The sequence below is a fragment of the Anomaloglossus baeobatrachus genome, chromosome 2 (genome assembly GCF_048569485.1).
Source record: "Anomaloglossus baeobatrachus isolate aAnoBae1 chromosome 2, aAnoBae1.hap1, whole genome shotgun sequence".
Classification (NCBI taxonomy): Eukaryota; Metazoa; Chordata; class Amphibia; order Anura; family Aromobatidae; genus Anomaloglossus; species Anomaloglossus baeobatrachus.
Window position 1 is genome coordinate 21454753 of NC_134354.1, and position 26664 is coordinate 21481416.

General features: G+C 51.1%; 1 protein-coding gene across 1 annotated transcript in view; it reads right to left on the reverse strand.

The window, feature by feature from the left end:
• Positions 1-26664, reverse strand: part of POU2F1 (POU class 2 homeobox 1) — a 135898-nt gene that overhangs the window by 2784 nt on the left and 106450 nt on the right. The window contains exons 6-14 of the mRNA XM_075332849.1: positions 17347-17526; positions 17139-17265; positions 15259-15353; positions 14911-15084; positions 12814-12955; positions 12292-12437; positions 10814-10993; positions 9647-9755; positions 8030-8372 (exon numbers count right to left, since the gene is read on the reverse strand). Coding sequence (XP_075188964.1) covers positions 8030-8372; positions 9647-9755; positions 10814-10993; positions 12292-12437; positions 12814-12955; positions 14911-15084; positions 15259-15353; positions 17139-17265; positions 17347-17526 — 1496 coding nt within the window. The remainder of the gene's footprint in view (positions 1-8029; positions 8373-9646; positions 9756-10813; positions 10994-12291; positions 12438-12813; positions 12956-14910; positions 15085-15258; positions 15354-17138; positions 17266-17346; positions 17527-26664) is intronic.

Consider the following 26664-nt stretch of genomic DNA (forward strand, 5'->3'; position numbering starts at 1 on the left):
GGAGCCCGGGGAGGACAGAGAGGACAGGGAGCCCGGGGAGGACAGAGAGGACGGGGAGCCCGGGAAGGACGGGGAGCCCGGGAAGGACGGGGAGGACAGGGAGGACGGGGAGGACAGGGAGGACGGGGAGGACAGGGAGGACGGGGAGGACAGGGAGGACGGGGAGGACAGGGAGGACGGGGAGGACAGGGAGGACGGGGAGGACAGGGAGGACGGGGAGGACAGGGAGGACGGGGAGGACAGGGAGGACGGGGAGGACAGGGAGGACGGGGAGGACAGGGAGGACGGGGAGGACAGGGAGGACAGGGAGCGACGGGGAGCACGGGCCGGAGAGGACGGGGAGGCCGGGCCAAGAAGCAGCACAAAAGAAGCGAGAAACAGAGAGGCAAGCCGGAGGACAAGGAGTCGCACAAAAGGATCGTGCGACAGTGAGCAGAGTTGGAGGATAAGGAGTCTGTGAAGGACAAGAAGTGGCACAGTCACGATGAGTTGCCCCGAGGTCACAGCGACTTATGGTTTGAGCAAATGTTAAATACCGAGGTGAAGCATCAGACAGCTGCTGATCAGGGCCTATAGTATACAGATGGTCGAACTTGAAAGTATATAAACAAGCGAGGCAATCGAGAAGGAGGTGAGCTGTGACATCACTATATAGAGGTGTTATCAGTTTATGTGCAGGAGGAGGTGAGCTGTGACAACCCCTATTGTGCATGGTGGATCCTGTGTTATCTCCTGTATATAGAGAGGTATCAATCATTGTAATTCAGCCTTTGATAAGTGCTGAAAAGGCTTTACTAAACATGAAGCATGATTTTGTGATTAGGGCTAGTCTAGTGATCAGTGTCAAAATGAACATGTCCATTCTTTTCAGGGCTTTTGCTATAGTTTTTCACCCTATTGACGGCTGGACTCGCAGGATCGCCGGGTCTAACCAGGTTCATAAAAAAAACCCCCAAAACCCAGTTGTGGCCCGGAAGTGATCCCGGGTATCTGGCCGACACTGTAAAATATTGGTGGAAAGGATATGGGGATTGGAGCAGGCGTGGTATATATACAGTCCTTCACTTCCCAGGCCGCTCATTACCTTCATTACATATTCACTGCTCTCCTCTGTGATTGGTTGCAGTTAAACGCGACTCAGGCTGGGGGCGAATCTGACTGCAACCAATCACAGAACTGGTCTGCGGGTTTATTTTACAGAGAAAAAATGAGCCGTGCGTTCAGCAGTGACAGGGAATCACAGCGGGCAGTCATGTTCAATGGCCGCTCGCTGTGATCTTCAGATGTAGCAGAGCTGAATCGTTGTGGGACCTCGTGTGGATTACCTCGGACCTGCAGGGGTGTGATTATGAGGTTAATAAAGTGGTGAAAGAGGGTGTTTTTTGTATTTTATTTCAAATAAAGGACTTTTTCAGTGTTTGTGTTTATTTCTTTTCACTTATTACAGATTAGTAATGAGGGGTGGGGTCTCAGATGCCTGCCATTACCAATCTAGGGCTTAGTGGCAGCTATGAGCAGTGATGAACCCCTTATTGCCCCGATTGCCACCGCACCAGGGCAATTCGGGAAGAGCTGGTAAAGTGCTGGGATTGACGCATCTAATGGATGTGACAATCCTGGGCGGCTGCAGGCTGCTATTTTTAGGCTGGGTCTCTCCAGCCTGAGAATGCCAGCCTCAAGCTGTTGGCTTTATCTTGGCTGGGTATCAAGTATGGAGAGACCACAGGCTGTTTTTTTTAATTACTTATTTAAATAATTAAAAAAAACAGCATGCAGTTTCTCTTATTTTTATACACTGCCAAGATAACGCACACCGCTGGGGGCAGCAGCCTGTAGCTGTAGGCTTTATCGGTGCTGGGTTTCATAATATAGGGGGACCCAACATCAAATTTTTTTTTATTTATTTTTTACTGTACAATAGACCCGCAGACCAGGTCTGTGATTGGTTGCAGTCAGAGACTGTCACACAGGCTGGGGACGCGTCTGACTGCAACCAATCACAGACTCCAGTAGGGGGAGAGCAGTGAATATACATGAGGCTAATGAGCGGCACCGGAAGCAGGAGGGGCCGCAGGAGTAGGTATGGTTGAGCCTAGAATGTATGGGCTCCTTCCAGGTTAGTGGGCGAAGTGATGCTTTCTCTCTTATGCTTCTCCCTCCTGACCCCCATGTGATAGGGGTATGTTGAATGACATTAGACCTGGAAGGTAGCATCTACCAAGCAGGTACCGTGACGCCGGAGACTGGCATAGCATGCTTGCTTTACTTTTTTTTCCACTTTAATGTAACTACCCAAGTGCCGGATCCATGTCAATCCTGGCCAGGCCCAGCACTCTGGTACATCTGAACCCCTGCTGGTCTGGACATCACAAAAAAAAAAAAAAAAACACACCAAAACCACAGATGACTCCCAGGAGACTTCCTGCCACAAGATCAGGTTTTGAGAAAGAACAAAAAACGCTGCAAAAATGCCCGGTGTGAACATAGCCTTTACACAATGTTCTTTTCTGATGACCAGGGCCATTTAATTGTATTTAAATAAAATTATAATATACAAAAATAAAAACCCTGAATTATTATTTGCTTATCCATTGTACTCTGGGTTTATTTATCATAAAATATATATATATATATATATATATATATATATATATATATATATATATATATATATATATATATATATATATATATATATATATATATATATATATATATATATATATATATATATATATATATATATATATATATATATATATATATATATATATTTTACGTTTTTTTTTTTTTTTAAATATACAAAAATAAAAACACTGAATATACTGACTGAGTTTGTTTTTCAATCTACTTAAAGGGGTCATAAAGAAATAGAAACATTTATACCAAAAAAAAAAAAAAAAGGGAGGCCGCTAATAATATATATATATATATATATAAAAATATACTGACTGATTTTATTTTTTTTCCCACCTATTCAAAGAGGTCATAAAAAATGAACGTTTATACAAAACAAGAAAAAAAAAAGGAAAGCCGCTATATATATATATATACATATACATATATATATATATATATATATATATATATATATATATATATATACATACATACATACATACATACATAGTGCCTACAAGTAGTATTCAACCCCCTGCAGATTTAGCAGGTTTACACATTCGGAATAACTTGGCATTGTGACATTTGGACTGTAGATCAGCCTGGAAGTGTGAAATGCAGCAAAAAAGAATGTTATTTCTTTTTTTTTTTTTAAATTGGGAAAAGTTTATTCAGAGTGTCATTTATTATTCAACCCCTCAAACCACAAGAATTCTGTTTGGTTCCCCTAAAGTATTAAGAAGTATTCCAGGCACAAAGAACAATGAGCTTCACATGTTTGGATTAATTATCTTTTTCCAGCCTTTTCTGACTAATTAAGACCCTCCCCAAACTTGTGAACATCACTCATACTTGGTCAACATGGGAAAGACAAAGGAGAATTCCAAGGCCATCAGAGACAAGATCGTGGAGGGTCACAAGGCTGGCAAGGGGTACAAAACCCTTTCCAAGAAGTTGGGCCTACCTGTCTCCACTGTTGGGAGCATCATCCGGAAGTGGAAGGCTTATGGAACTACTGTTAGCCTTCCACGGCCTGGACAGCCTTTGAAAGTTTCCTCCCATGCTGAGGCCAGGCTTGTCCGAAGAGTCAAGGCTAACCCAAGGACAACAAGGTAGGAGCTCCGGGAAGATCTCATGGCAGTGGGGACATTGGTTTCAGTCTATACCATAAGTAACGTACTCCACCGCAATGGTCTCCGTTCCAGATGAGCCCGTAAGGTACCTTTACTTTCAAAGCGTCATGTCAAGGCTCGTCTACAGTTTGCTCATGATCACTTGGAGGACTCTGAGACAGACTGGTTAAAGGTTCTCTGGTCTGATGAGACCAAGATCGAGATCTTTGGTGCCAACCATACATGTGACGTTTGGAGACTGGATGGCACTGCATACGACCCCAAGAATACCATCCCTACAGTCAAGAATGGTGGTGGCAGCATCATGCTGTGGGGCTGTTTCTCAGCCAAGGGGCCTGGCCATCTGGTCCGCATCCATGGGAAGATGGATAGCACGGCCTACCTGGAGATTTTGGCCAAGAACCTCCGCTCCTCCATCAAGGATCTTAAGATGGGTCGTCATTTCATCTTCCAACAAGACAACGACCCAAAGCACACAGCCAAGAAAACCAAGGCCTGGTTCAAGAGGGAAAAAAATCAAGGTGTTGCAGTGGCCTAGTCAGTCTCCTGACCTTAACCCAATTGAAAACTTGTGGAAGGAGCGCAAGATTAAAGTCCACATGAGACACCCAAAGAACCTAGATAACTTGGAGAAGATCTGCATGGAGGAGTGGGCCAAGATAACTCCAGAGACCTGTGCCGGCCTGATCAGGTCTTATAAAAGACGATTATTAGCTGTAAGGCTGTGTGCACATGTTGCGTTTTTTACCGCGGAAACGCTGCGTTTAGAACCGCAGCGTTTCAGTGGCAAATTGCATGCGTTCAGCTTTCCCAGCAAAGTGTATGAGAAAGCCGAAAAATCAGTGCACACGCTTCGTTTCTAAACGCAGCGTTTTGGATGCCAAAAATCGGTGCGGAAAGAAAAGCAGCATGTCACTTCTTTTGTGCGGTGTGGCTGCGTTCTCTCCCCCATTGAATCAATGATGTGGGTCAGAGCGCAGCTACACCGCAGTGAGCTGCTTTTTTGTTGCGGTCCGCGGGCTTTGTCGGCATGCCAGAACGCAGGCATTTACCTGGAAGTGAGGTCAAGAGGTTTCCTGTTGACCTCACTTCCTGGCAAAGTCCTGGAAAGCCCCCGGTGTCGCCAAAGTGCCCGCCCCGAACCCCTCCCGAAAATCCAACATGGCCGCGCGCACAGTAGCGCACCGGCCGCCCTGCTCCTATGATTTCTGTTGCATGTGCCTTGAGACATGCGACTGAAAAATGCCCCCCCAGGCCCTGCCAGGTCACCCCCTATTCCCCCGGTATTCCCCCTTACCTGTCCGGTTGCAGCGCTGATCCCCCGTGGCCCCCTCCTCCTTCACAGCAGACGCCGGCCGGTCACATGAGCAGAGCAGCTGACAGCCAGCACTGTGTTCAGTGTGAGCTGTGCTGGCTGCTCACACTCTGCAGCTGTGACCCGGGGAGAGTGGGTGCAGATTTTTGGCACCCACTCTCCTCAAATGGAGGGTCTGCCCTCCTAGAAAATGGGGGATACGTTCCCTGAATGTGCCCCCATATTGTAGAAGGTCCAGAGCCGATGTGGGACGTCCAAATGGATTTCTGCGGACCCATTTTTTTCAAATTTTTTGATTAAATTGGAGAACAAGGGAATGATTTGGGGAGTGTTTTTTCTAATAAATTTTTTGTCATTTTTTTTTGCTTTTGTTTACTGTCAATTAGTTATGTCTGGTATCAAATAGACGCCGTGACATCACTAATTGCTGGGCTTGATGCCAGGTGACATTACACATCTGGTATCAACCCCATTTATTACCCCGTTTGCCAACGCACCAGGGTGCGGGATGAGTTGGGGCGAAGCGCCAGGATTGGCGCATCTAATGGATGCGCCACTTCTGGGGCGGCTGCGGCCTGCTATTTTTAGGCTGGGAAGAGTCCAATAACCATGGCTCTTCCCACCCTGAGAATACAATACCAGACCCCAGCTGTCAGCTTCACCTTGGCTGGTGATCTAATTTGGGGGGACCCCACGTTATTTTTTTTTAATTCTTTATTTATAAATAAAAAAAAAAAGCCTCCAAATTGATCACCAGCCAAGATGAAGCTGCCAGCTGTGGTTTGCAGGCTACAGCTGTCTTCTTTACCCTGACTGGCTATCAAAAATAAGGGGGACCCCACGCCATTTTTTTCATTGTATTTTTTTTTTTTGATAAATACTAAGCTAGGCACCCTTTAGTGCCACATGAAAGGTACTTAAGGTGCCAGCTTAGAATATGCAGGCGGGGGTGGGACGTTATATATATTTGACATCCATTCATCCATTGACGCTTTTTAGGCTGTGTGCCCACAATCAGGGTTTGCAGCGTTATGGGCGCTGAGTGTTTTCCCTGCGTTGTGCAGTAGAAGCACAGTGGAAGGATTTTTGGAGATCCCATGCGCACTGTGCTTCTTTTCTCCGCAGCATAATCTGACCGGTGGCGTGGCTTCCCGAGCCTCAGCATGTCAATTTATGCTGCGGAGACGAGAGTGTTCTCTGCAGGTAGCATAGAGCTCCACAGCAGCCTGAACCCAAATCGTGGGCATGGGCAGCTGCAGGAAGGCTGACACTGTGTACTGGACGCCGTGTCGCTGGATCATGGCCTTAGGCCTCTTTCACACGTCAGTGATTCTGGGACGTTTGTGCTTTTTTTTTTTAAACGTACCAGAATCCCTGACATACGCAGACACATTATAATGAATGGGTCTGCTCACACGTCAGTGATTTTTCACTGCACGTGTCTCCGTGCGGCGTACCCGCGAGTGCGTGATTGCTGCACGGAGACATGTCCATTTTTTTCTGGCATCACTGATGTTCCACGGACCACGCAGTGGTGTGGTCCGTGAAACACGTGCCAGAAAAAAACGTGCTTTTAAAATAAAAAAAAACATTTTAACTCACCCAGCGTCCAGCGATGTCCTCTGCAGCCCGTGCAGCTTGTTGCGTCTGAGCCGGCTCATTATTGTCGCGCATATTCATGATGCGCAACACAGCCGACCCGGAAGCAGCTGCTGCGGGGGTCAGCACCGGCCGGATGCTGCACCGCGGGAGCGATCAGCACCATGGAGAGCGGGAGCGGGCGCAGGTGAGATGATTACTGAGTGCAATCACGGGCCACGGAGAACGGAGCCCGGATTGCACTTAGACAACCCACGTGTGCCGTGATTCACGGCACACGGAGGGACATGTGCGTGTTTTACACGCCATTGAAAAACGTCACTGTTTTTCACTGACGTGTGAAACGGGCCTAAAAGTGAGAATATTGTTGCTACAGCAACATTTTGGGGGAAGTAGCTGTGGATTCAAAATGCTTAATATACTCCTGAATAAAATCCTTGAGGGGTGCAGATTCCAAAATGGGGTCACTTGTGGGGGGTTTTCTGACGTATAGGTACCCAAGGGGCTCTGCTAATGTGACATGGTGCGCGAAGTTTATTTCAACTTTTCCAAAATTCAAATGGTGCTCCTTCCATTCCAAGCCCTCCCATTTATCCAAACAGAATGTGGAGAAGGAAATGACATCACAGGTTTTTTTTTCCAAAGGTCTGTGTTCAACCAACTTTATTAACACTGACAAGTCTTAAAAAAAACGCACCTAGAAAAAGGCATGAAAAACGCATGCGTTTTTGATGCGTTTTTCTCAAAAAGCATGGTTTACAATTCTCCCCTCTGCCAGAGGGTGCGTTTTTTTCCGCGCTGAAAAAAAAGCAACGTGTGCACATAGCCTAATTGCAAACAAGGGTTATTCCACAAAATATTAAACCTAGGGGTTGAATAATAATTGACCCACACTTTTATGTTGAAAATGTATTAAAATTTAACTGAGCAACAAAACTTGTTGGTTTGTAAGATTTATGCATCTGTTAATAAATCCTGCTCTTGTTTGAAGTTTGCAGGCTCTGACTTATCTGCATCTTATCAAACCTGCTAAATCTGCAGGGGGTTGAAGACTACTTGTGGGCACTGTAATTATATTATATATATATAAAGTTTAGAAAAATAATCTAATCCCGGAGTAGTGGATAAGCAAATAATAAATCTAGAATAAAATAAAATTTGACTTTAGATTACACGAACATTTATATAACCTATAGTAAAAAGATACACTATAAAGTAAAAAAAATAGTAAAAAGTAATAAAACATTTCAAGTAAAAAAAAAACAAAAAAAACCATTCTAATATTTTATGTATATTATATAGGATATTAGATAAATAAAATAAAAAAAAAAAATACAATACAATACATATATATTTTGCTTACCCAGCAGCAAACTGTGGGGACGCCATCAGGCCAGGGTTGAGCCCGGCCGCGGCCGCCATGGCAGCTAGGCTTGCGTTGGTCGGCAGCTGTGCTGCTCCTTGTAGTGCGGTGGCGGCGGAGTGGAGTCCGGACGTCGTCACCACCACTTGGCCAGAACTCAATGCGGAGGATAATGGGGTGGAGGTGGTGTGCGTCGTCACGGTTTCGCTGGCGCTGGACGTTTCTGTAGCACCGGCCGAAGCGGATGGCGAGGGGCTCAGAGACGGAGAGGTCAGGACAGAGGACACAGGGGGAGCAGTAGATATGACGGTCGCCGTGTTTGCGGTGGGGGTTCCTGTTGTGCCTGTATAAAATAAATATAAGAAATTTGCTGCATTTTCCAGATCTTGGATTTATCACATAAGAAAGAAATTACAAAAATATCTAGAGACGAACTGGAGCAAAACTGCAGCATAATCCTCCAGTCACATCTCCAGCCTCATCACCGGCTGCACAGAGATAGGACGAGCCGCAAGCAACGAGCAACACAGCCACTGTGTGCAACCATACAGCAGAACAGCGAGTGCACCTCTGGAGGATAATACAGAAGGTAACTCCGGATTAGTAATGTAATGTATGTACACAGTGACTGCACCAGCAGAATAGTGAGTGCAGCTCTGGAATATAATACAGGAGGTAACTCCGGATTAGTAATGTAATGTATGTACACAGTGACTGCACCAGCAGAATAGTGAGTGCAGCTCTGGAGTATAATACAGGAGGTAACTCCGGATCAGTAATGTAATGTATGTACACAGTGACTGCACCAACAGAACAGTGAGTGCAGCTCTGGAGTATAATACAGGAGGTAACTCAGAATCAGTAATGTAATGTATGTACACAGTGACTGCACCAGCAGAATAGTGAGTGCAGCTCTGGAGTATAATACAGGAGGTAACTCAGAATCAGTAATGTAATGTATGTACACAGTAACTGCACCAGCAGAATAGTGAGTGCAGCTCTGGAGTATAATACAGGAGGTAACTCCGGATCAGTAATGTAATGTATGTACACAGTGACTGCACCAACAGAACAGTGAGTGCAGCTCTGGAGTATAATACAGGAGGTAACTCAGAATCAGTAATGTAATGTATGTACACAGTGACTGCACCAGCAGAATAGTGAGTGCAGCTCTGGAGTATAATACAGGAGGTAACTCAGAATCAGTAATGTAATGTATGTACACAGTAACTGCACCAGCAGAATAGTGAGTGCAGCTCTGGAGTATAATACAGGATGTAACTCAGGATCAGTAATGTTATGTATGTACACAGTGACTGCACCAGCAGAATAGTGAGTGCAGCTCTGGAGTATAATACAGGAGGTAACTCAGGATCAGTAATGTTATGTATGTACACAGTGACTGCACCAGCAGAATAGTGAGTGCAGCTCTGGAGTATAATACAGGATGTAACTCAGAATCAGCAATGTAATGTATGTACACAGTGACTGCACCAGCAGAATAGTGAGTGCAGCTCTGGAGTATAATACATGATAATAATGTATGTACTTTAAGTTACCCTTGTGGACTCACTAAAGGCTATTTTCCCATTACATTTGTAAAGTGAGTGCGCTCACCTGTGACAGAGAAGCTGGTCATGGCCGCAGCACTGGTTAATGGCAGCACAGGGTTTACGGTTAGCGTGGTGGCTCCGCTGCTCGTCACGAGGCTCGGGGTAGAGGCCACCTAAAACCCCCCAGAAAAGTCAGAGCTCAGGAAAGATCAAATATGAAAACGCAATTCAATGTTTTTCATCTATTAATAATAATGGTGATCGCACTATCGCCGCCATGCTCTTTTCACAGGCGATGCGGAGCCATCGGAGGACGGTTTAGAGAGCGGCAGAAGTGGATGGAGCAGATGTGCGGATGTAACGTCTGTGCACAGAGGAGGGGGGCGCGCACCTGACACAAACCAGCAGCGCCACCATTAAGCCGCGGTACGATCAGTGCAGTCGGGTGAAACGTTGGCGTGGCCGCGCAGTTACTCATTGACAGCCGCCACCTGCTCGCTGCCGCTCAATTACCCCGAATGAGCCACCAGAGCGGAGCAATAAAACGCGCAGGTATTTACAACCCGCGGACGCCGGATAAATCATTCCACGCAATTTACTGCTTTACACCTGACCCGGCTGCTGTCGCTTTAAGAGAGGTGCGGAGTGACAAATAAAACGGCTGTCACAGGGGAAGGAAAGGACACGCTGCATTATACAGCTTGGGTTAACCTGTTCCCTGCTGGCACGCTGGATGCTAAAAAAAAAACAAAAATTGCAAGTGCATAAATCTTCACACCCCTAACAGATGTGGCTCTTAGGAAACGGGGGCCGTGAGCAGGTTCCTGGCTACGGTGACAACTCATCACGGTGGCAATGTTACTGCTGTTTGGCAGATGGACCTTTACATGGACCCCCCCTGGCGCCACCTCCTTTCCCCACAACAGGAACCCACAAAGGTTTGAGATTTTTTGACGGAGACAAACCCTAGAATTCTGCTTCCTGCAGCCACCACTAGAGGGAGCTCCGGCGCTCGCTGCATACAGGGATTATCCAGCTCAATGTAAAAGTTGCCAGCTTGCTCTTGAGCTCCCCCTAATGGTTGAAGGCTGCAGTGCAGGGGATTGCAGAAAAAAACCCCAAAATCATTTCCATCACTATGATTATATATTAACCAATTAGAAAACAACATGGAGACTAAAATAATATAGAAGTGTGAAGATTCCACCCAACGTGGTCACATAAGCCTTACCAAAGGAGTCGGACTTGGGTACATTGCTTTGATGGGAGAATTGCTGGATATGCCGCTGCTCGGAGGGTTGATCCTTTTTTCCTTTTGACGCCGGTTGCAGAACCAAACCCGGATCACCTCCTTCTCCATATGCAGCTGGTCGGCAATCATGGTGATCTCCTCCGAGGTAGGCTTTTGGTTCTGTGTTAGAAACCAAAGTGAGAAATGGCCGAGGGCAGAAAACCAACCAAGAGCGATCTACATGTACATAGTGCAAGTATAGATTTTCAGCCATCGGACCCTCCTCTGCAAACCATGGGCGATCCGGACCCCCTCCAAACCATGGGCGATCCGGACCCCCCTCCAAACCATGGGCCACCCGGACCCCCCTCCAAACCATGGGCCACCCGGACCCCCCTCCAAACCATGGGCCACCCGGACCCCCCTCCAAACCATGGGCCACCCGGACCCCCCTCCAAACCATGGGCCACCCGGACCCCCCTCCAAACCATGGGCCACCCGGACCCCCCTCCAAACCATGGGCCACCCGGGCCCCCCTCCAAACCATGGGCCACCCGGGCCCCCCTCCAAACCATGGGCCACCCGGGCCCCCCTCCAAACCATGGGCCACCCGGGCCCCCCTCCAAACCATGGGCCACCCGGACCCCTTCCAAACCATGGGCCACCCGGACCCCCATCAAACCATGGGCGACCCCGGACCCCCCATCAAACCATGGGCCACCTGGACCCCCATCAAACCATGGGCGACCCCGGACCCCCCTCCAAACCATGGGCGACCCCGGACCCCCTCCAAACCATGGGCGACCCCGGACCCCCTTCAAACCATGGGCGACCCCGGACCCCCTTCAAACCATGGGCGACCCCGGACCCCCCTCCAAACCATGGGCCACCCGGACCCCCATCAAACCATGGGCCACCCGGACCCCCCTCCAAACCATGGGCGATCCGGACCCCCTCCAAACCATGGGCGACCCCAGACCCCCTCCAAACCATGGTCAACCCCGGACCCCCTCCAAACCATGGGCGAACCCGGACCCCCCTCCAAACCATGGGCGACCCCAGACCCCTTCCAAACCATGGGCGACCCCAGACCCCCTCCAAACCATGGGCCACCCGGACCCCCTCCAAACCATGGGGGGATCCGGATCCCCCTCCAAACCATGGGCCACCCGGACCCCCTCCAAAGCATGGGTGACCCTGGACCCCCTCCCCCCGCCAGAATTATTACACCGACGCAGGATGGGTCCTATTGTGCCGATTAGTGGGACCCCACGCCACCGACACTGGGATTCCCAAATTCCCTATTAGAATATAGTGGGGTCCGCTCAGTCTAGGCTCCATTTATCGCCTTCAGATGAGCGCTGTACACGGACAGTCCTGTATACAGTGAATGGAGCGACGGTGCCCTTATTACGGGGAGCCCCCATTCTCCCAGTGGTCGGACCCTCAGTGACAGGAGCCCCTTGTGCAGCACTGACCTCCAGGAAACTCTTCTCTAAGGCCACGCGTATGTTGGTCTCTATGCTGGTGCGTTTTTTCCTCCTGCGGTTCAGCCCCTCGATCCCGTGCCCGGGGGAGTTCATGACGTTGGGGCTCGAAAGAGCAGAGTCCGACGTGATGTTCTCTGGGGTAAACAGAAAAACAAAAAAAAAAAAAGATCTGTATAACATCCATGAATCTGCGCTAATAACGTGAAACCTTCTCCGCCGATATCTTCTTATAACCCTGCACAAATATTTACAGATTTTCCCAGAACTGACAGTTAATGTCCCAATAATCAGGACGTTATAAAACTTATATTACTTTATATACTCCTTTAAATAAGGAAAAATATGGCGTCTGCCTGTAGCCACCACCAGGGGGAGCTCACTGCACTAATATGGAGTTGTACGCACGAGGAGGATGCAGAGAGCTCCCTCTAGTGGCAGCTGCAGGCAGCCAGGATCTTCAGAATCAGATTTTCCCCCTTTTTTGGGGTTCGGCCGCTGTCGCCCGCTCACCTGCGTCGTTCAGCCACTTCTCCAGGAGAGGCTTTAATTTGCACATGTTTTTAAAGCTGAGGTTCAAGGCTTCGAAGCGAGAAATAGTAGTTTGGCTAAAGTCATTTCCATAGAGTTTGCCCATAGCAAGCCCCACATCACCCTGCAAGAGAAGCAGAAAACGATGAGTGACCGGACGTAGTCGGACTGCGCACACTCGCTACAATATGTGTTTTGGGTGAAGCCACAGGATGCAATATTTATGAAAAAGCTGCAATAAGAGCAAAAAAAAAAAAAAAGTACAGATTTTGCAATTCTGACACCGGTCACTGGGTCTTTTTTTTTTTAGAACCAAACTTGATGATGTTTCAGGAAATGCACACCTACATTAGCAGCAATGAACTCTGATCCTATATATTGTATTGAAGCATCTAATGAGCATGTGCAAAGGTCACTGTGAAGCGAGGAAGAGAAGGCGAGCTCTGACATCTGCAATATTCGTTGTACACAGAGGTGTTCTTAGGCACTGCGATCCTGTCTCTGAAAAGGAGACTGCTGAAAACTCTTCCTGAAAGGACAGGAAGTTAGGGTGTAATAATATAAAAAAAAAAAAAGCCCCAGTGGCCAAATGTGAAAATTGCAAGATTATTAATATTATTATTATTTTTTTATTTTAAATTTTTAGATCATGAAGTGGGGAAAAATAAAATAAAAAAAAAATTAGCAAAAATTCTTTGGATCCTTGTCCTGTAGGATTTTTCCTTTTTGCATTAAGAAATTAAATAAAAAAAAATATATACAACCCCCCCACCGGATTGTAAGGTGCTGCGTAATATGTTGGCGCTATATAAATAAACTTTATTATTAATTATTATTATTATTATTACTAAAATAAAAATAATAAAATATTCAACATAATATTTGTTAATAATAAATCTGAATAAAATAAAGTCATAATATAAGCATAATATGATAAAATATAAAAATATTAACATAAAAATACGTACTACTACTAAAAAAAACTCCTAAAAAAACACTAATTAAACTAATAAAACTACTACTACTACTACTACTCTAATATAAACATAATAAATATAAAATATTAACATAAAAATACTACTAATAAAAATACATACTACTACTAACAAAATAAACTAATAAAAATACTAATTAAACTACTACTAAAAAAAATAAAACTAATAAATATAAAATATTAACATAAAAATACTACTAATAAAATATTCATTGTTTTATGTTACGTAATATCAATTTTTTGCTCTGAACAATACTTGGAAGGTGTGCATTGTATTTCATATGCTATTTTTCACTATAATAAAAAGAATATTGAAAAGAAAAGAAAAATACTACTAATAAAAATACGTACTAATACTAAAACAAAATAAAAAAGAAATAAAAATACTAATTAAACTAATAAAACTAAAATATTAACAAATAATAATAATAAATAAAAATAATAATAATGAATACTAATAAAAAATACTAAAAAAAAAAAAACTAAAAATGAAAAAAATTAACAAAAATAAATAAAAATCTCAACATAGATATTTATTTTTGAGCAAGTGCAAAAACATCAGCCCCATCTTACAGATCCCCGCCTTGAGATTATGAGCTTGTTTTATGCATGTAGTTTACAGTACGTGAGCCGCACCCACCATTGGTGGTGCCATGTGACTAATGGATAGGAGGAGACTTAGGATCCGTGCTGAAAACGAGTCTCCCATCCTCCATGGCTGCCCCCAGTTTGGGTGCGGTGAGCACGGACAGGGGTTAGTAGCCGACACTTACTGCCCCTCTGTTGGATTTCGGAGCGGTTGAACTGTTTACTGCACTTATAGTAATTAGGCCGGTGAAGGTGCCGCACTCTCCGGCTGCTTTTAGGAGTATTAATCTCTAAGGCTGAAATGCTGCATTAGCGAGCGGCCAAGCGTGCGGGGTGCGGAGAGAGAGCAGAAGCCTGCTGAGAAAAACACCGCGGCTTTTAAACCGTAGGGCGAGGAAGCTACTATCCTTTTATTAAGCGATCGTGGTGTTGAGTGGGTACCCCGCCGGTACACACGCCCCCCCCCCCCTCCTCGCCCCCGTGCACTTTGCCGTTACCTGAGTGAATCCGAGTTTGATGCGTCTTTGTTTAAAAGTCTTTGCAAACTGCTCGAGCTCCTCCAGGTCGCTGGGCTCCTCCAGGCTCGGAGTGTCGATTCGCTTTGGTGTGGTCTGGCTCTGTGGAAGATGTTGTACAGGGGTCGCAGCTATTGTGCGGGTGGGGGTTGCTGGCTGGAAAAAAAAAAAAAATGGGGGGGATCAAATCAAGTATCTGCTGACAGCGGTCCACCTGCCCACATCTGGTGTGGCAAAGAATAGCCCCCCCCAATATGGAGCCTCGGCTACTGGAGACTCCGGGGCCGTTACCCTGCAGGGAGCTGGTGGGTGCCGGGGCGGGGGTCTCACCTGTGAGGTGAGGGTGATGCTTGGTTGAGACTGCAGGAGGTTGGCTTGGCTTTGCTGAGGTAGCTGTGTTAAGAGATTCTGTGCCTGCAGGAGACCTGGGGAGAGACGAAAAGGACGACGGTGAGACGCACCGCGGAGGAGGAGTAGGACGACGGTGAGACGCACCGCGGAGGAGGAGTAGGACGACGGTGAGACGCACCGCGGAGGAGGAGTAGGACGACGGTGAGACGCACCGCGGAGGAGGAGTAGGACGACGGTGAGACGCACCGCGGAGGAGGAGTAGGACGACGGTGAGACGCACCGCGGAGGAGGAGGAGGACGACGGTGAGACGCACCGCGGAGGAGGAGGAGGACGACGGTGAGACGCACCGCGGAGGAGGAGGAGGACGACGGTGAGACGCACCGCGGAGGACGAGGAGGACGACGGTGAGACGCACCGCGGAGGACGAGGAGGACGACGGTGAGACGCACCGCGGAGGACGAGGAGGACGACGGTGAGACGCACCGCGGAGGACGAGGAGGACGACGGTGAGACGCACCGCGGAGGACGAGGAGGACGACGGTGAGACGCACCGCGGAGGAGGAGGAGGACGACGGTGAGACGCACCGCGGAGGAGGAGGAGGACGACGGTGAGACGCACCGCGGAGGAGGAGGAGGACGACGGTGAGACGCACCGCGGAGGACGAGGAGGACGACGGTGAGACGCACCGCGGAGGAGGAGGAGGACGACGGTGAGACGCACCGCGGAGGAGGAGGAGGACGACGGTGAGACGCACCGCGGAGGAGGAGGAGGACGACGGTGAGACGCACCGCGGAGGAGGAGGAGGACGACGGTGAGACGCACCGCGGAGGAGGAGGAGGACGACGGTGAGACGCACCGCGGAGGAGGAGGACGACGGTGAGACGCACCGCGGAGGAGGAGGAGGACGACGGTGAGACGCACCGGGAGGAGGAGGAGGACGACGGTGAGACGCACCGCGGAGGAGGAGGAGGACGACGGTGAGACGCACCGCGGAGGAGGAGGAGGACGACGGTGAGACGCACCGCGGAGGAGGAGGAGGACGACGGTGAGACGCACCGCGGAGGAGGAGGAGGACGACGGTGAGACGCACCGCGGAGGAGGAGGACGACGGTGAGACGCACCGCGGGAGGAGGAGGAGGACGACGGTGAGACGCACCGCGGAGGAGGAGGAGGACGACGGTGAGACGCACCGCGGAGGAGGAGGAGGACGACGGTGAGACGCACCGCGGGAGGAGGAGGAGGACGACGGTGAGACGCACCGCGGAGGAGGAGGAGGACGACGGTGAGACGCACCGCGGAGGAGGAGGAGGACGACGGTGAGACGCACCGCGGAGGAGGAGGAGGACGACGGTGAGACGCACCGCGGAGGAGAAGGAGGACGACAGTGAGACGCACCGCGGAGGAGGAGGACGACGACAACGGTGAGACGCACCGCGGAGGAGGAGGACGACGACAACGGTGAGACGCACCGCGGAGGAGTAGGACGACGACGGTGAGACGCACCGCGGAGGAGGAGGACGACGACGGTGAGACGCACCGCGGAGGAGGAGGACGACGGTGAGACGCACCGCGGAGGAGGAGGACGACGGTGAGACGCACCGCGGAGGAGGAGGACGACGGTGAGACGCACCGCGGAGGAGGAGGACGACGGTGAGACGCACCGCGGAGGAGGACGACGGTGAGACGCACAGCGGAGGAGGACGACGGTGAGACGCACAGCGGAGGAGGACGGTGAGACGCACAGCGGAGGAGGAGGACTGTGAGACGCACAGCGGAGGAGGAGGACAGTCCGGTGCTCGACTTCCTCACCGGTCACCACAAAGCAGAAAACAAATTGACAGTAAAAGCCCCCGTTACCTTGCTGCCCCTGTGGCGTCTGTGAGATGATGAATTGCGCTGGCGGCAGGTTGGTCGTCGGATGCACCAGGACAAATTGCTGCAGGTTAAGATTTTGCTGCTGAAGTTGCTGCAACTGCTGAAGGTCCTGAAATAAATAAATACAGTCAGACGCGTTTCACATGCAAGAGGATAACACGCGCGGGCGACACGAGGAGCGGCCACTGACCGGTGCAATCTGTAGTGACTGAGGGAAAGGGATCTGTGTCACTGGAGTAGCAGCAGAGGCGGAGATGGTGGCGCCGGCAGCGCTGTGCTGCTGGCTCGCGGAGTGCTGTACGGCGGCTGCCAGCAGCTGTGCCTGCGCCTGTTGTAGGAGCAACTGTTGCTGGGTCGGCGTCAGTGTTAACTGCAGACAAAGAGGACAAAATGTGAATATAGAAAGATCGCACGCAACGCGGGGAGCAAGAAATAACACACTTCAAGGGTCAGTCCACACGAATCCACCCAGGGGCGTTCCTGCCACGACCCACTACTTATCCCTCCCTCGTAACAAGGCCGGTCCTGCTCCACAGAGGGGAAAAGCTGTGAACATTGTAGGGTTGGACGTTACCTGCCTGATAAGTCTACCTAAAAGCGAAAAAAAACATGTTTTTACTAAGAATTAGTGATGAGCGGGCACTACCATGCTCGGGTGCTCAGTACTGGTAACTAGTGATGAGCGGGCACTACCATGCTCGGGTGCTCAGTACTGGTAACTAGTGATGAGCGGGCACTACCATGCTCGGGGGCTCACTACTGGTAACTAGTGATGAGCGGGCACTACCATGCTCGGGGGCTCACTACTGGTAACTAGTGATGAGCGGGCACTACCATGCTCGGGGGCTCACTACTGGTAACTAGTGATGAGCGGGCACTACCATGCTCGGGGGCTCACTACTGGTAACTAGTGATGAGCGGGCACTACCATGCTCGGGTGCTCACTACTGGTAACTAGTGATGAGCGGGCACTACCATGCTCGGGGGCTCAGTACCAATAATTAGTGATAAGCCCGCTCATCACTAGTTATGAGTACCGAGCATCCGAGCATGGTAGTGCCCGCTCATCACTAGTTACCAATACTGAGCACCCGAGCATGGTAGTGCCCGCTCATCACTAGTTACCAGTACTGAGCACTCGAGCATGGTAGTGCCCACTCATCACTAGTTACCAGTACTGAGCACCCGAGCATGGTAGTGCCCGCTCATCACTAGTTACCAGTACTGAGCACCCGAGCATGGTAGTGCCCACTCATCACAAATAAGAATACATTAATTTTTTTTTTTTACATGTTTTTAATTATAGAGCGGGGTGTAAAAAAAAAAAAAATCGGGTGTGATTTTTGGTTGGTTTCAGAGGCAACAACTTGCGGAAAACATATGTGGCTTATTAGGGGAGTTTTCTCAATCAAATCTGAAGGCTTTTTTATGCGGATTTTGGAGAGGAATTTGCACCTAAAACATTTCAGAAAACCTCAGTATAACGCATTCATATACCGGGTGTCAGGCAGACAAGTTTCCATTCACTGACAGAAAGGAGAGAACAAATCACACACTAGCGGTGTGTACATCCCATGCGGTGCGGAGCCCTCCAGAAGTGGCGCGCTGGGGATGTAGACGGTTTGGTTGGCGCACCAGCATCCTAATTTGCGGCTCTGCTCCTGCGGGTGAGGAGGCGTCACGAACCACTGACCTCGCCACTTCCAAAGTTAATTGTTTTCTGGAACCGGAGCCAAACCCCTGATTAATTTGCAGAGGGGCTGCGCCTACTGGAAACGTCTAATCACGAGCGCAGGCGACGGCGCGGATCACCCGAAATCCCAGAAAGCAGCCAGGAGTCAGCGTTTTATAGATTTCTTCACCTTTCTGGACAGAATAGGGGCACGAGTGGGCGGCGATACTCTGCGGGGGGACGTTTCCACCCAATTACTTCTGAAGTGCCCCCCCCAGCTAGTATATATTGGTCCATCTCCAGGATCTCCAGACCAGTGACTGTCAATAGCCGGAGAGCCACAATACGGGGGAGGGGCAAGGGCCTATAATGGAGATTGCATTGGCACCGGGGTTCCTAAAGTTGCGGAGGTCATGAAGCGGAGTGCTCCTTTATTCCATCAATGAGCATCCCCGGCAGCACCCAAATCTTAATGATGATAATTATGTAATACTCCTCCTCACCTGTGGGGGAGCTGCAGGAAAATGTAAACTCTTCCTGCCAAGTGATTGTTCTAAGTGGATAAACCCTTTAAAAGGGATATTTATGTCCTTAAAGGAGACTTGCTTTCTGATCTGCTGACTGTTGGGACCTGCACCGATCCCATCGGTTCCAAGTCTAAACAATCTGAAAGTAAGGAAACAGCAACCTCCGAGGAAATTGGGACCTGTCACGAGACGGCGGCCGGCACCACTTGGGCCCTGCCCGGAGACGGCGGCCGGCACCACTTGGGCCCTGCCCGGAGACGGCGGCCGGCACCACTTGGGCCCTGCCCGGAGACGGCGGCCGGCACCACTTGGGCCCTGCCCGGAGACGGCGGCCGGCACCACTTGGGCCCTGCCCGGAGACGGCGGCCGGCACCACTTGGGCCCTGCCCGGAGACGGCGGCCGGCACCACTTGGGCCCTGCCCGGAGACGGCGGCCGGCACCACTTGGGCCCTGCCCGGAGACGGCGGCCGGCACCACTTGGGCCCTGCCCGGAGACGGCGGCCGGCACCACTTGGGCCCTGCCCGGAGACGGCGGCCGGCACCACTTGGGCCCTGCCCGGAGACGGCGGCCGGCACCACTTGGGCCCTGCCCGGAGACGGCGGCCGGCACCACTTGGGCCCTGCCCGGAGACGGCGGCCGGCACCACTTGGGCCCTGCCCGGAGACGGCGGCCGGCACCACTTGGGCCCTGCCCGGAGACGGCGGCCGGCACCACTTGGGCCCTGCCCGGAGACGGCGGCCGGCACCACTTGGGCCCTGCCCGGAGACGGCGGCCGGCACCACTTGGGCCCTGCCCGGAGACGGCGGCCGGCACCACTTGGGCCCTGCCCGGAGACGGCGGCCGGCACCACTTGGGCCCTGCCCGGAGACGGCGGCCGGCACCACTTGGGCCCTGCCCGGAGACGGCGGCCGGCACCACTTGGGCCCTGCCCGGAGACGGCGGCCGGCACCACTTGGGCCCTGCCCGGAGACGGCGGCCGGCACCACTTGGGCCCTGCCCGGAGACGGCGGCCGGCACCACTTGGGCCCTGCCCGGAGACGGCGGCCGGCACCACTTGGGCCCTGCCCGGAGACGGCGGCCGGCACCACTTGGGCCCTGCCCGGAGACGGCGGCCGGCACCACTTGGGCCCTGCCCGGAGACGGCGGCCGGCACCACTTGGGCCCTGCCCGGAGACGGCGGCCGGCACCACTTGGGCCCTGCCCGGAGACGGCGGCCGGCACCACTTGGGCCCTGCCTGGGGACTGTGGCCGATGCTTGTGGTGCCTTGAGGGTTACAATTTTCTTCCGTTTTCCTGCCAGGTTTTAATCCACGGCGAGAAGTAAGAAATCTCCGGCTTGTGCCAGCACACGAGTCTCCGAATCATTGAAATTCTTCTTCTCCAGAACGTTCTTAAGAAACGCGGACGACATTGAAGTGCGCAGAAAATATGTATAATTTCTCATAACATACGAAAAATGTCAGCGTGAAGAAAATAGCATGCTCAGGGCCGCAGATTGGTACTTTCCACCGGTGCTGGGGGGGTTCACATCGTATCAGGAGGTGGATGACGGCGGCAAAATTACAGGTCTGGAGCGCAGGCACTTTAAACAAAAAAATAAATAAATCCTAAAGCATTAAATAAAGGCGGCAGCGGCCTTTTACACCGGTCTTAAAAGGGCATTTGGAGCCATTTTCAGGACCTGGTGATTAATGGGGGGGGAGGGTCTAAAAAAATAAATAAATAAATAAATAAATAAATAATGCTGCAAATCCAGGACGCTCCGCTATTTCCAAGAGACTTTTTGAAGACGTCACTAAATCTACAACATAGAGCAAACTCGTCTTAAGTTAAAAGTTGGAAAAGTTTTATTGTGCACAGGGGGTCCCAACTGGCATCTACTTTCCGGACCACCCGCAGCAAGAAAATGGTGGAAAATGCCCAACCTGCCAATCATGGCTGAGATTGCTATTTCCAGCAGGACCTGCGGAGGCAGCAAAACAGGACCTGTCGAGCGCCAACTTTTTTTTTTGGATGTTTATTAGAGGATGTGTAACCAAGTGAGTTTTGGGCGGATTAATACTGTACCCCACTATATATGGTGGGCAGAGGTCATACACCGCGTCCGGTAAAGACTCGTCTTATTGCTTTTCATCATCAAATCCAATTGTAGTCACTGGCCACGTTTTGTTGTTTTTTTTTTTTAAATCTCAGAGATATCAGTGGGATCTAAACTTTAATTTATCAAATTACTGTGGAAAACAACTGATAGAGCTCTGTAAGGACCGCCCCAGAGGAGAGGCTACACAGCGGGAGCGCCCCAGAGGAGAGGCTACACAGCGGGAGCGCCCCAGAGGAGAGGCTACACAGCGGGAGCGCCCCAGAGGAGAGGCTACACAGCGGGAGCGCCCCAGAGGAGAGGCTACACAGCGGGAGCGCCCCAGAGGAGAGGCTACACAGCGGGAGCGCCCCAGAGGAGAGGCTACACAGCGGGAGCGCCCCAGAGGAGAGGCTACACAGCGGGAGCGCCCCAGAGGAGAGGCTACACAGCGGGAGCGCCCCAGAGGAGAGGCTACACAGCGGGAGCGCCCCAGAGGAGAGGCTACACAGCGGGAGCGCCCCAGAGGAGAGGCTACACAGCGGGAGCGCCCCAGAGAAAAGGCTACACAGCGGGAGCGCCCTAGAGGAGAGGCTACACAGCGGGAGCGCCCCAGAGGAGAGGCTACACAGCGGGAGCGCCCCAGAGGAGAGGCTACACAGCGGGAGCGCCCCAGAGGAGAGGCTACACAGAGGCAGCGCCCCAGAGGAGAGGCTACACAGCGGGAGCGCCCCAGAGGAGAGGCTACACAGCGGGAGCGCCCCAGAGAAAAGGCTACACAGCGGGAGCGCCCCAGAGGAGAGGCTACACAGTGGGAGCGCCCCAGAGGAGAGGCTACACAGCGGGAGCGCCCCAGAGGAGAGGCTACACAGCGGGAGCGCCCCAGAGGAGAGGCTACACAGCGGGAGCGCCCCAGAGGAGAGGCTACACAGCGGGAGCGCCCCAGAGGAGAGGCTACACAGCGGGAGCGCCCCAGAGGAGAGGCTACACAGCGGGAGCGCCCCAGAGGAGAGGCTACACAGCGGGAGCGCCCCAGAGGAGAGGCTACACAGCGGGAGCGCCCCAGAGGAGAGGCTACACAGCGGGAGCGCCCCAGAGGAGAGGCTACACAGCGGGAGCGCCCCAAAGGAGAGGCTACACAGCGGGAACGCCTTATAGAAGAGCGACTATACAGTGGGAATGGTCCAGAGGAGAGGCTACACAGCGGGAGCACCCCAGAGGAGAGGGTACACAGCGGGAACGCCTTATAGAAGAGCGACTATACAGTGGGAATGGTCCAGAGGAGAGGCTATACACGGACATCCCCCAACTAGAGCCACTGTGCACAAAGGGTACCCCTCACAAGAGCCGTTGTACGCAGAGAGCTCTAAACAAAAATTGAAATAAACAGGGGGCCATCACAAAAGCCACTGTAAACAGGGGCCCTCTACAAGAGCCGCTGTGCACAGAGAGCCACAAAAGCTGCCGTAAAAAAGCCCCACCCCACAACAGCTGCCGTACACAGAGAGCCCCCCGCAAGAGCCACAGTACACAGAGAGCCCCCCGCAAGAGCCACAGTACACAGAGAGCCCCCCACAAGAGCTGCCATAAATAGGGCTCCCCACAAGGGCGGTTGTCAGAGTGGGAATACCCCAGTTTACACATCATAATTTAGCCCCATCACAATTTTTACGTTTGCCCATGTTTATTGCTGCCATCACATCTACGTTAAGAACTATGGCGCGGATTCATTAACACACTGTAGAAGAAGAGGTGAAATGATCGCTTGTTCCCTGGATGAACTTAAAAAATATGAGGTTTAAAAAAAAAAAAAAAAAAAAAATAAATAAACTTTTGAAAAAATTAAATACAACCTAATATGTATAAAAGAAAAACAAAAAACAAAAAAACGCCATCAGATTTAAAATTACTCAAAAAAGTACCAATAGAAACATCTCCATGTACAAAAAAAAAACAAAACAAAAAAAACCCGAGCCCTCACACAGCTCCATCACAATAGAAAAAAAAAAAAAATATTAAAAATATGGACGTCACCACTGCAGCCAATCACTGGCTCAATGACTGAGGTGCACAGCAAACACCAAATACACAGAGAGCGGGTGCAGGACTGGAAAAAGGCGCAGAACCTGCTGTGTCTGCAATTTTGCGTGTATAAAGGAGTTTGGGGACCGTTCTTTTGTTAAAGTGGAGAACCCCTAGCGCCTAGAGTAGTTTTTTGCCTATGCACAGCAACCGTCATGAATGGTGCTGCTCCCTCCGTGTCAATGTCATGCTGATAGATGAGGGTGCACAGGCCCCAATTCGTCCCTTTATATTTTTCTTTTCAGTTTTGCATTTCGCGTTCACAGATTGCGGTCCGCACATCCACGCATTCCCCACATTTGGCAGCGGCGAGATAACAGACGATTATAAAGTCTGGAAGTATTAATTATATCAGGCGTCAATCTGTCTACATGACAGAACTAATTCCAGTAAGACTGGAAAAAAAAAAAAAAAAGAGAATTTTGTTACTTACCGTAAATTCTTTTTCTTATAGTTCCGTATTGGGAGACCCAGACCATGGGTGTTTAGCTTCTGCCTCCGGAGGACACACAAAGTACTACACTAAAAAATGTAGCTCCTCCCTCTGAGCATATACACCCCCCTGGTAGCCAGTCCTAGCCAGTTTAGTGCAAAAGCTGAAGGAGAATAGCCACCCACAAGTAGAACCGAAACAACCGGAGCCTCTGTCCACGACAACAGCCGGTGAAAACACGCGGAACAAGAAACTGCCAACGGGCAACAGGGAGGGTGCTGGGTCTCCCAATACGGAACTATAAGAAAAAGAATTTACGGTAAGTAACAAAATTCTCTTTTTCTTTATCGTTCCTATGGGAGACCCAGACATTGGGACGTCTCAAAGCAGTCCATGGGTGGGAATAAACAGAAAACCTGAGAAGTAGGCGGAGCCTAACTTCACAAATGGGCGACAGCCGCCTGAAGGATGCGTCTGCCCAAGCTCGCATCTGCCGAAGCATGAGCATGCACTTGGTAGTGCTTTGAAAAGGTATGCAGGCTAGTCCAAGCGGCAGCCTGACAGACCTGCTGAGCCGTAGCCTGGTGCCTGAAAGCCCAAGAGGCACCGACAGCTCTGGTCGAGTGTGCCTTGATCCCTGGCGGGGGAGGCACCTGAGAACACTGGTAGGCATCGGAAATGGCCGACCTAATCCAACGAGCTAAGGTCGGCTTAGAAGCAGAGAGGCCCTTACGCCGACCTGTGGTTAGCACAAAAAGAGAGGTGCACCGCCTAAGAACAGCAGTGCGAGACACATAGATCCGGAGAGCACGCACCAGATCTAGAGTATGCAGCGCTTTCTCAAAGCGATGAACAGGAGCCGGACAAAAGGAAGGTAGGGTAATGTCCTGGTTAAGGTGGAAAGGAGAAACCACCTTAGGGAGAAAGTCCGGAGTCGGACGGAGAACCACCTTGTCTTGATGAAAAACCAAAAAAGGTGACTCCGAGGAGAGCGCAGCCAAATCAGAGACTCTCCTGAGGGAAGTTATGGCCACTAGAAAGACCACTTTCTGTGAAAGACGAAACAAAGAAACCTCCCTAAGAGGCTCAAAGGGGGGTTTCTGCAAGGCCGTGAGGACCAAATTGAGGTCCCAGGGATCCAAGGGCCGCCGGTAAGGCGGAATGATGTGAGACGTGCCCTGCATGAAGGTGCGCACTTGAGCCAGCCAGGCGATACGCCACTGGAACAGAACTGACAGAGCTGAGACTTGTCCCTTGAGAGAGTTGAGGGATAGTCCTAGCTGCAGACCGGACTGTAGAAAGGACAGAAGGGTCGGCAAGGAAAAAGGCCAAGGAGCATGGCCGGAAGAGCGACACCAGGACAGGAAAATTCTCCAAGTCCTGTGATAGATCTTGGCCGAGGAAGACTTCCGAGCCCGAGTCATAGTGGAGATGACTTCAGGAGGAATACCAGAAGCCGTCAAGATCCAGGACTCAAGAGCCACGCCGTCAATCTGAGAGCCGCAGAATTCTGGCGGAAAAATGGACCTTGTGAGAGAAGGTCTGGACGGTCCGGAAGATGCCACGGCACCTCTACGGACAGATGGAGCAGGTCTGGGTACCAAGCTCGCCTGGGCCAGTCCGGAGCAATGAGGATGACCCGACGGCCCTCCATTCTGATCTTGCGCAGAACTCTGGGCAGGAAAGCTAGAGGGGGAAACACGTAGGACAGACGAAACTGGGACCAGTCTTGAACCAGAGCGTCCGCTGCAAAGGCCTGAGGATCGTGGGAGCGAGCCACGTAAACCGGAACCTTGTTGTGACGGGATGCCATTAGGTCCACTTCCGAAGTGCCCCACTTGCGGCAGATTGACTGAAACACTGCCGGATGCAGGGACCACTCGCCACTGTCCACAGTTTGACGGCTGAGATAATCTGCTTCCCAGTTTTCCACGCCTGGGATGTGGACTGCGGATATGGTGGACTTGGAGTCCTCCGCCCATTGAAGAATGTGTTGGACCTCCAACATTGTCAGGCGGCTGCGTGTCCCGCCTTGGTGATTGATGTAGGCAACCGCTGTCGCGTTGTCTGACTGGACTCTGATGTGCTTGCCCGCCAACAGGTGGCGAAAGGCTAGGAGAGCTAGAAGCACAGCTCTGGTTTCCAGCACATTGATCGAGAGGGCTGACTCGGACGGAGTCCAAGTGCCCTGCGCTCGGTGGTGGAGACATACCGCTCCCCAGCCGGATAGGCTGGCATCCGAGGTGAGAATCACCCAGGACGGAGTCAGAAAGGAGCGCCCTTGGGACAGGGAGAGGGGCCGAAGCCACCACTGAAGAGAGCTCCTGGTCTGTGGCGACAGAGCCACTAGCCTGTGTAAGGAGGAAGTCCGCTTGTCCCAACAGCGGAGAATGTCCAGCTGCAGAGGACGCAGATGGAACTGGGCAAAGGGAACCGCTTCCATTGACGCCACCATCTGACCCAGCACCTGCATTAGGTGCCTGATGGAATGACGGCGGGGCCTCAGCAGAGAGCGCACCGCCAGTTGGAGGGACTGCTGTTTGACTAAGGGCAACTTCACAAGTGCCGGCAGAGTCTCGAACTGCATCCCTAGGTACGTGAGCCTCTGGGTTGGAGTCAGAGTGGATTTGGGCAGATTGACAAGCCACCCGAATTGGGCTAGAGTGGCGAGAGTGAGCGAGACACTCCGCTGACAGTCTGCGCTGGATGAAGCCT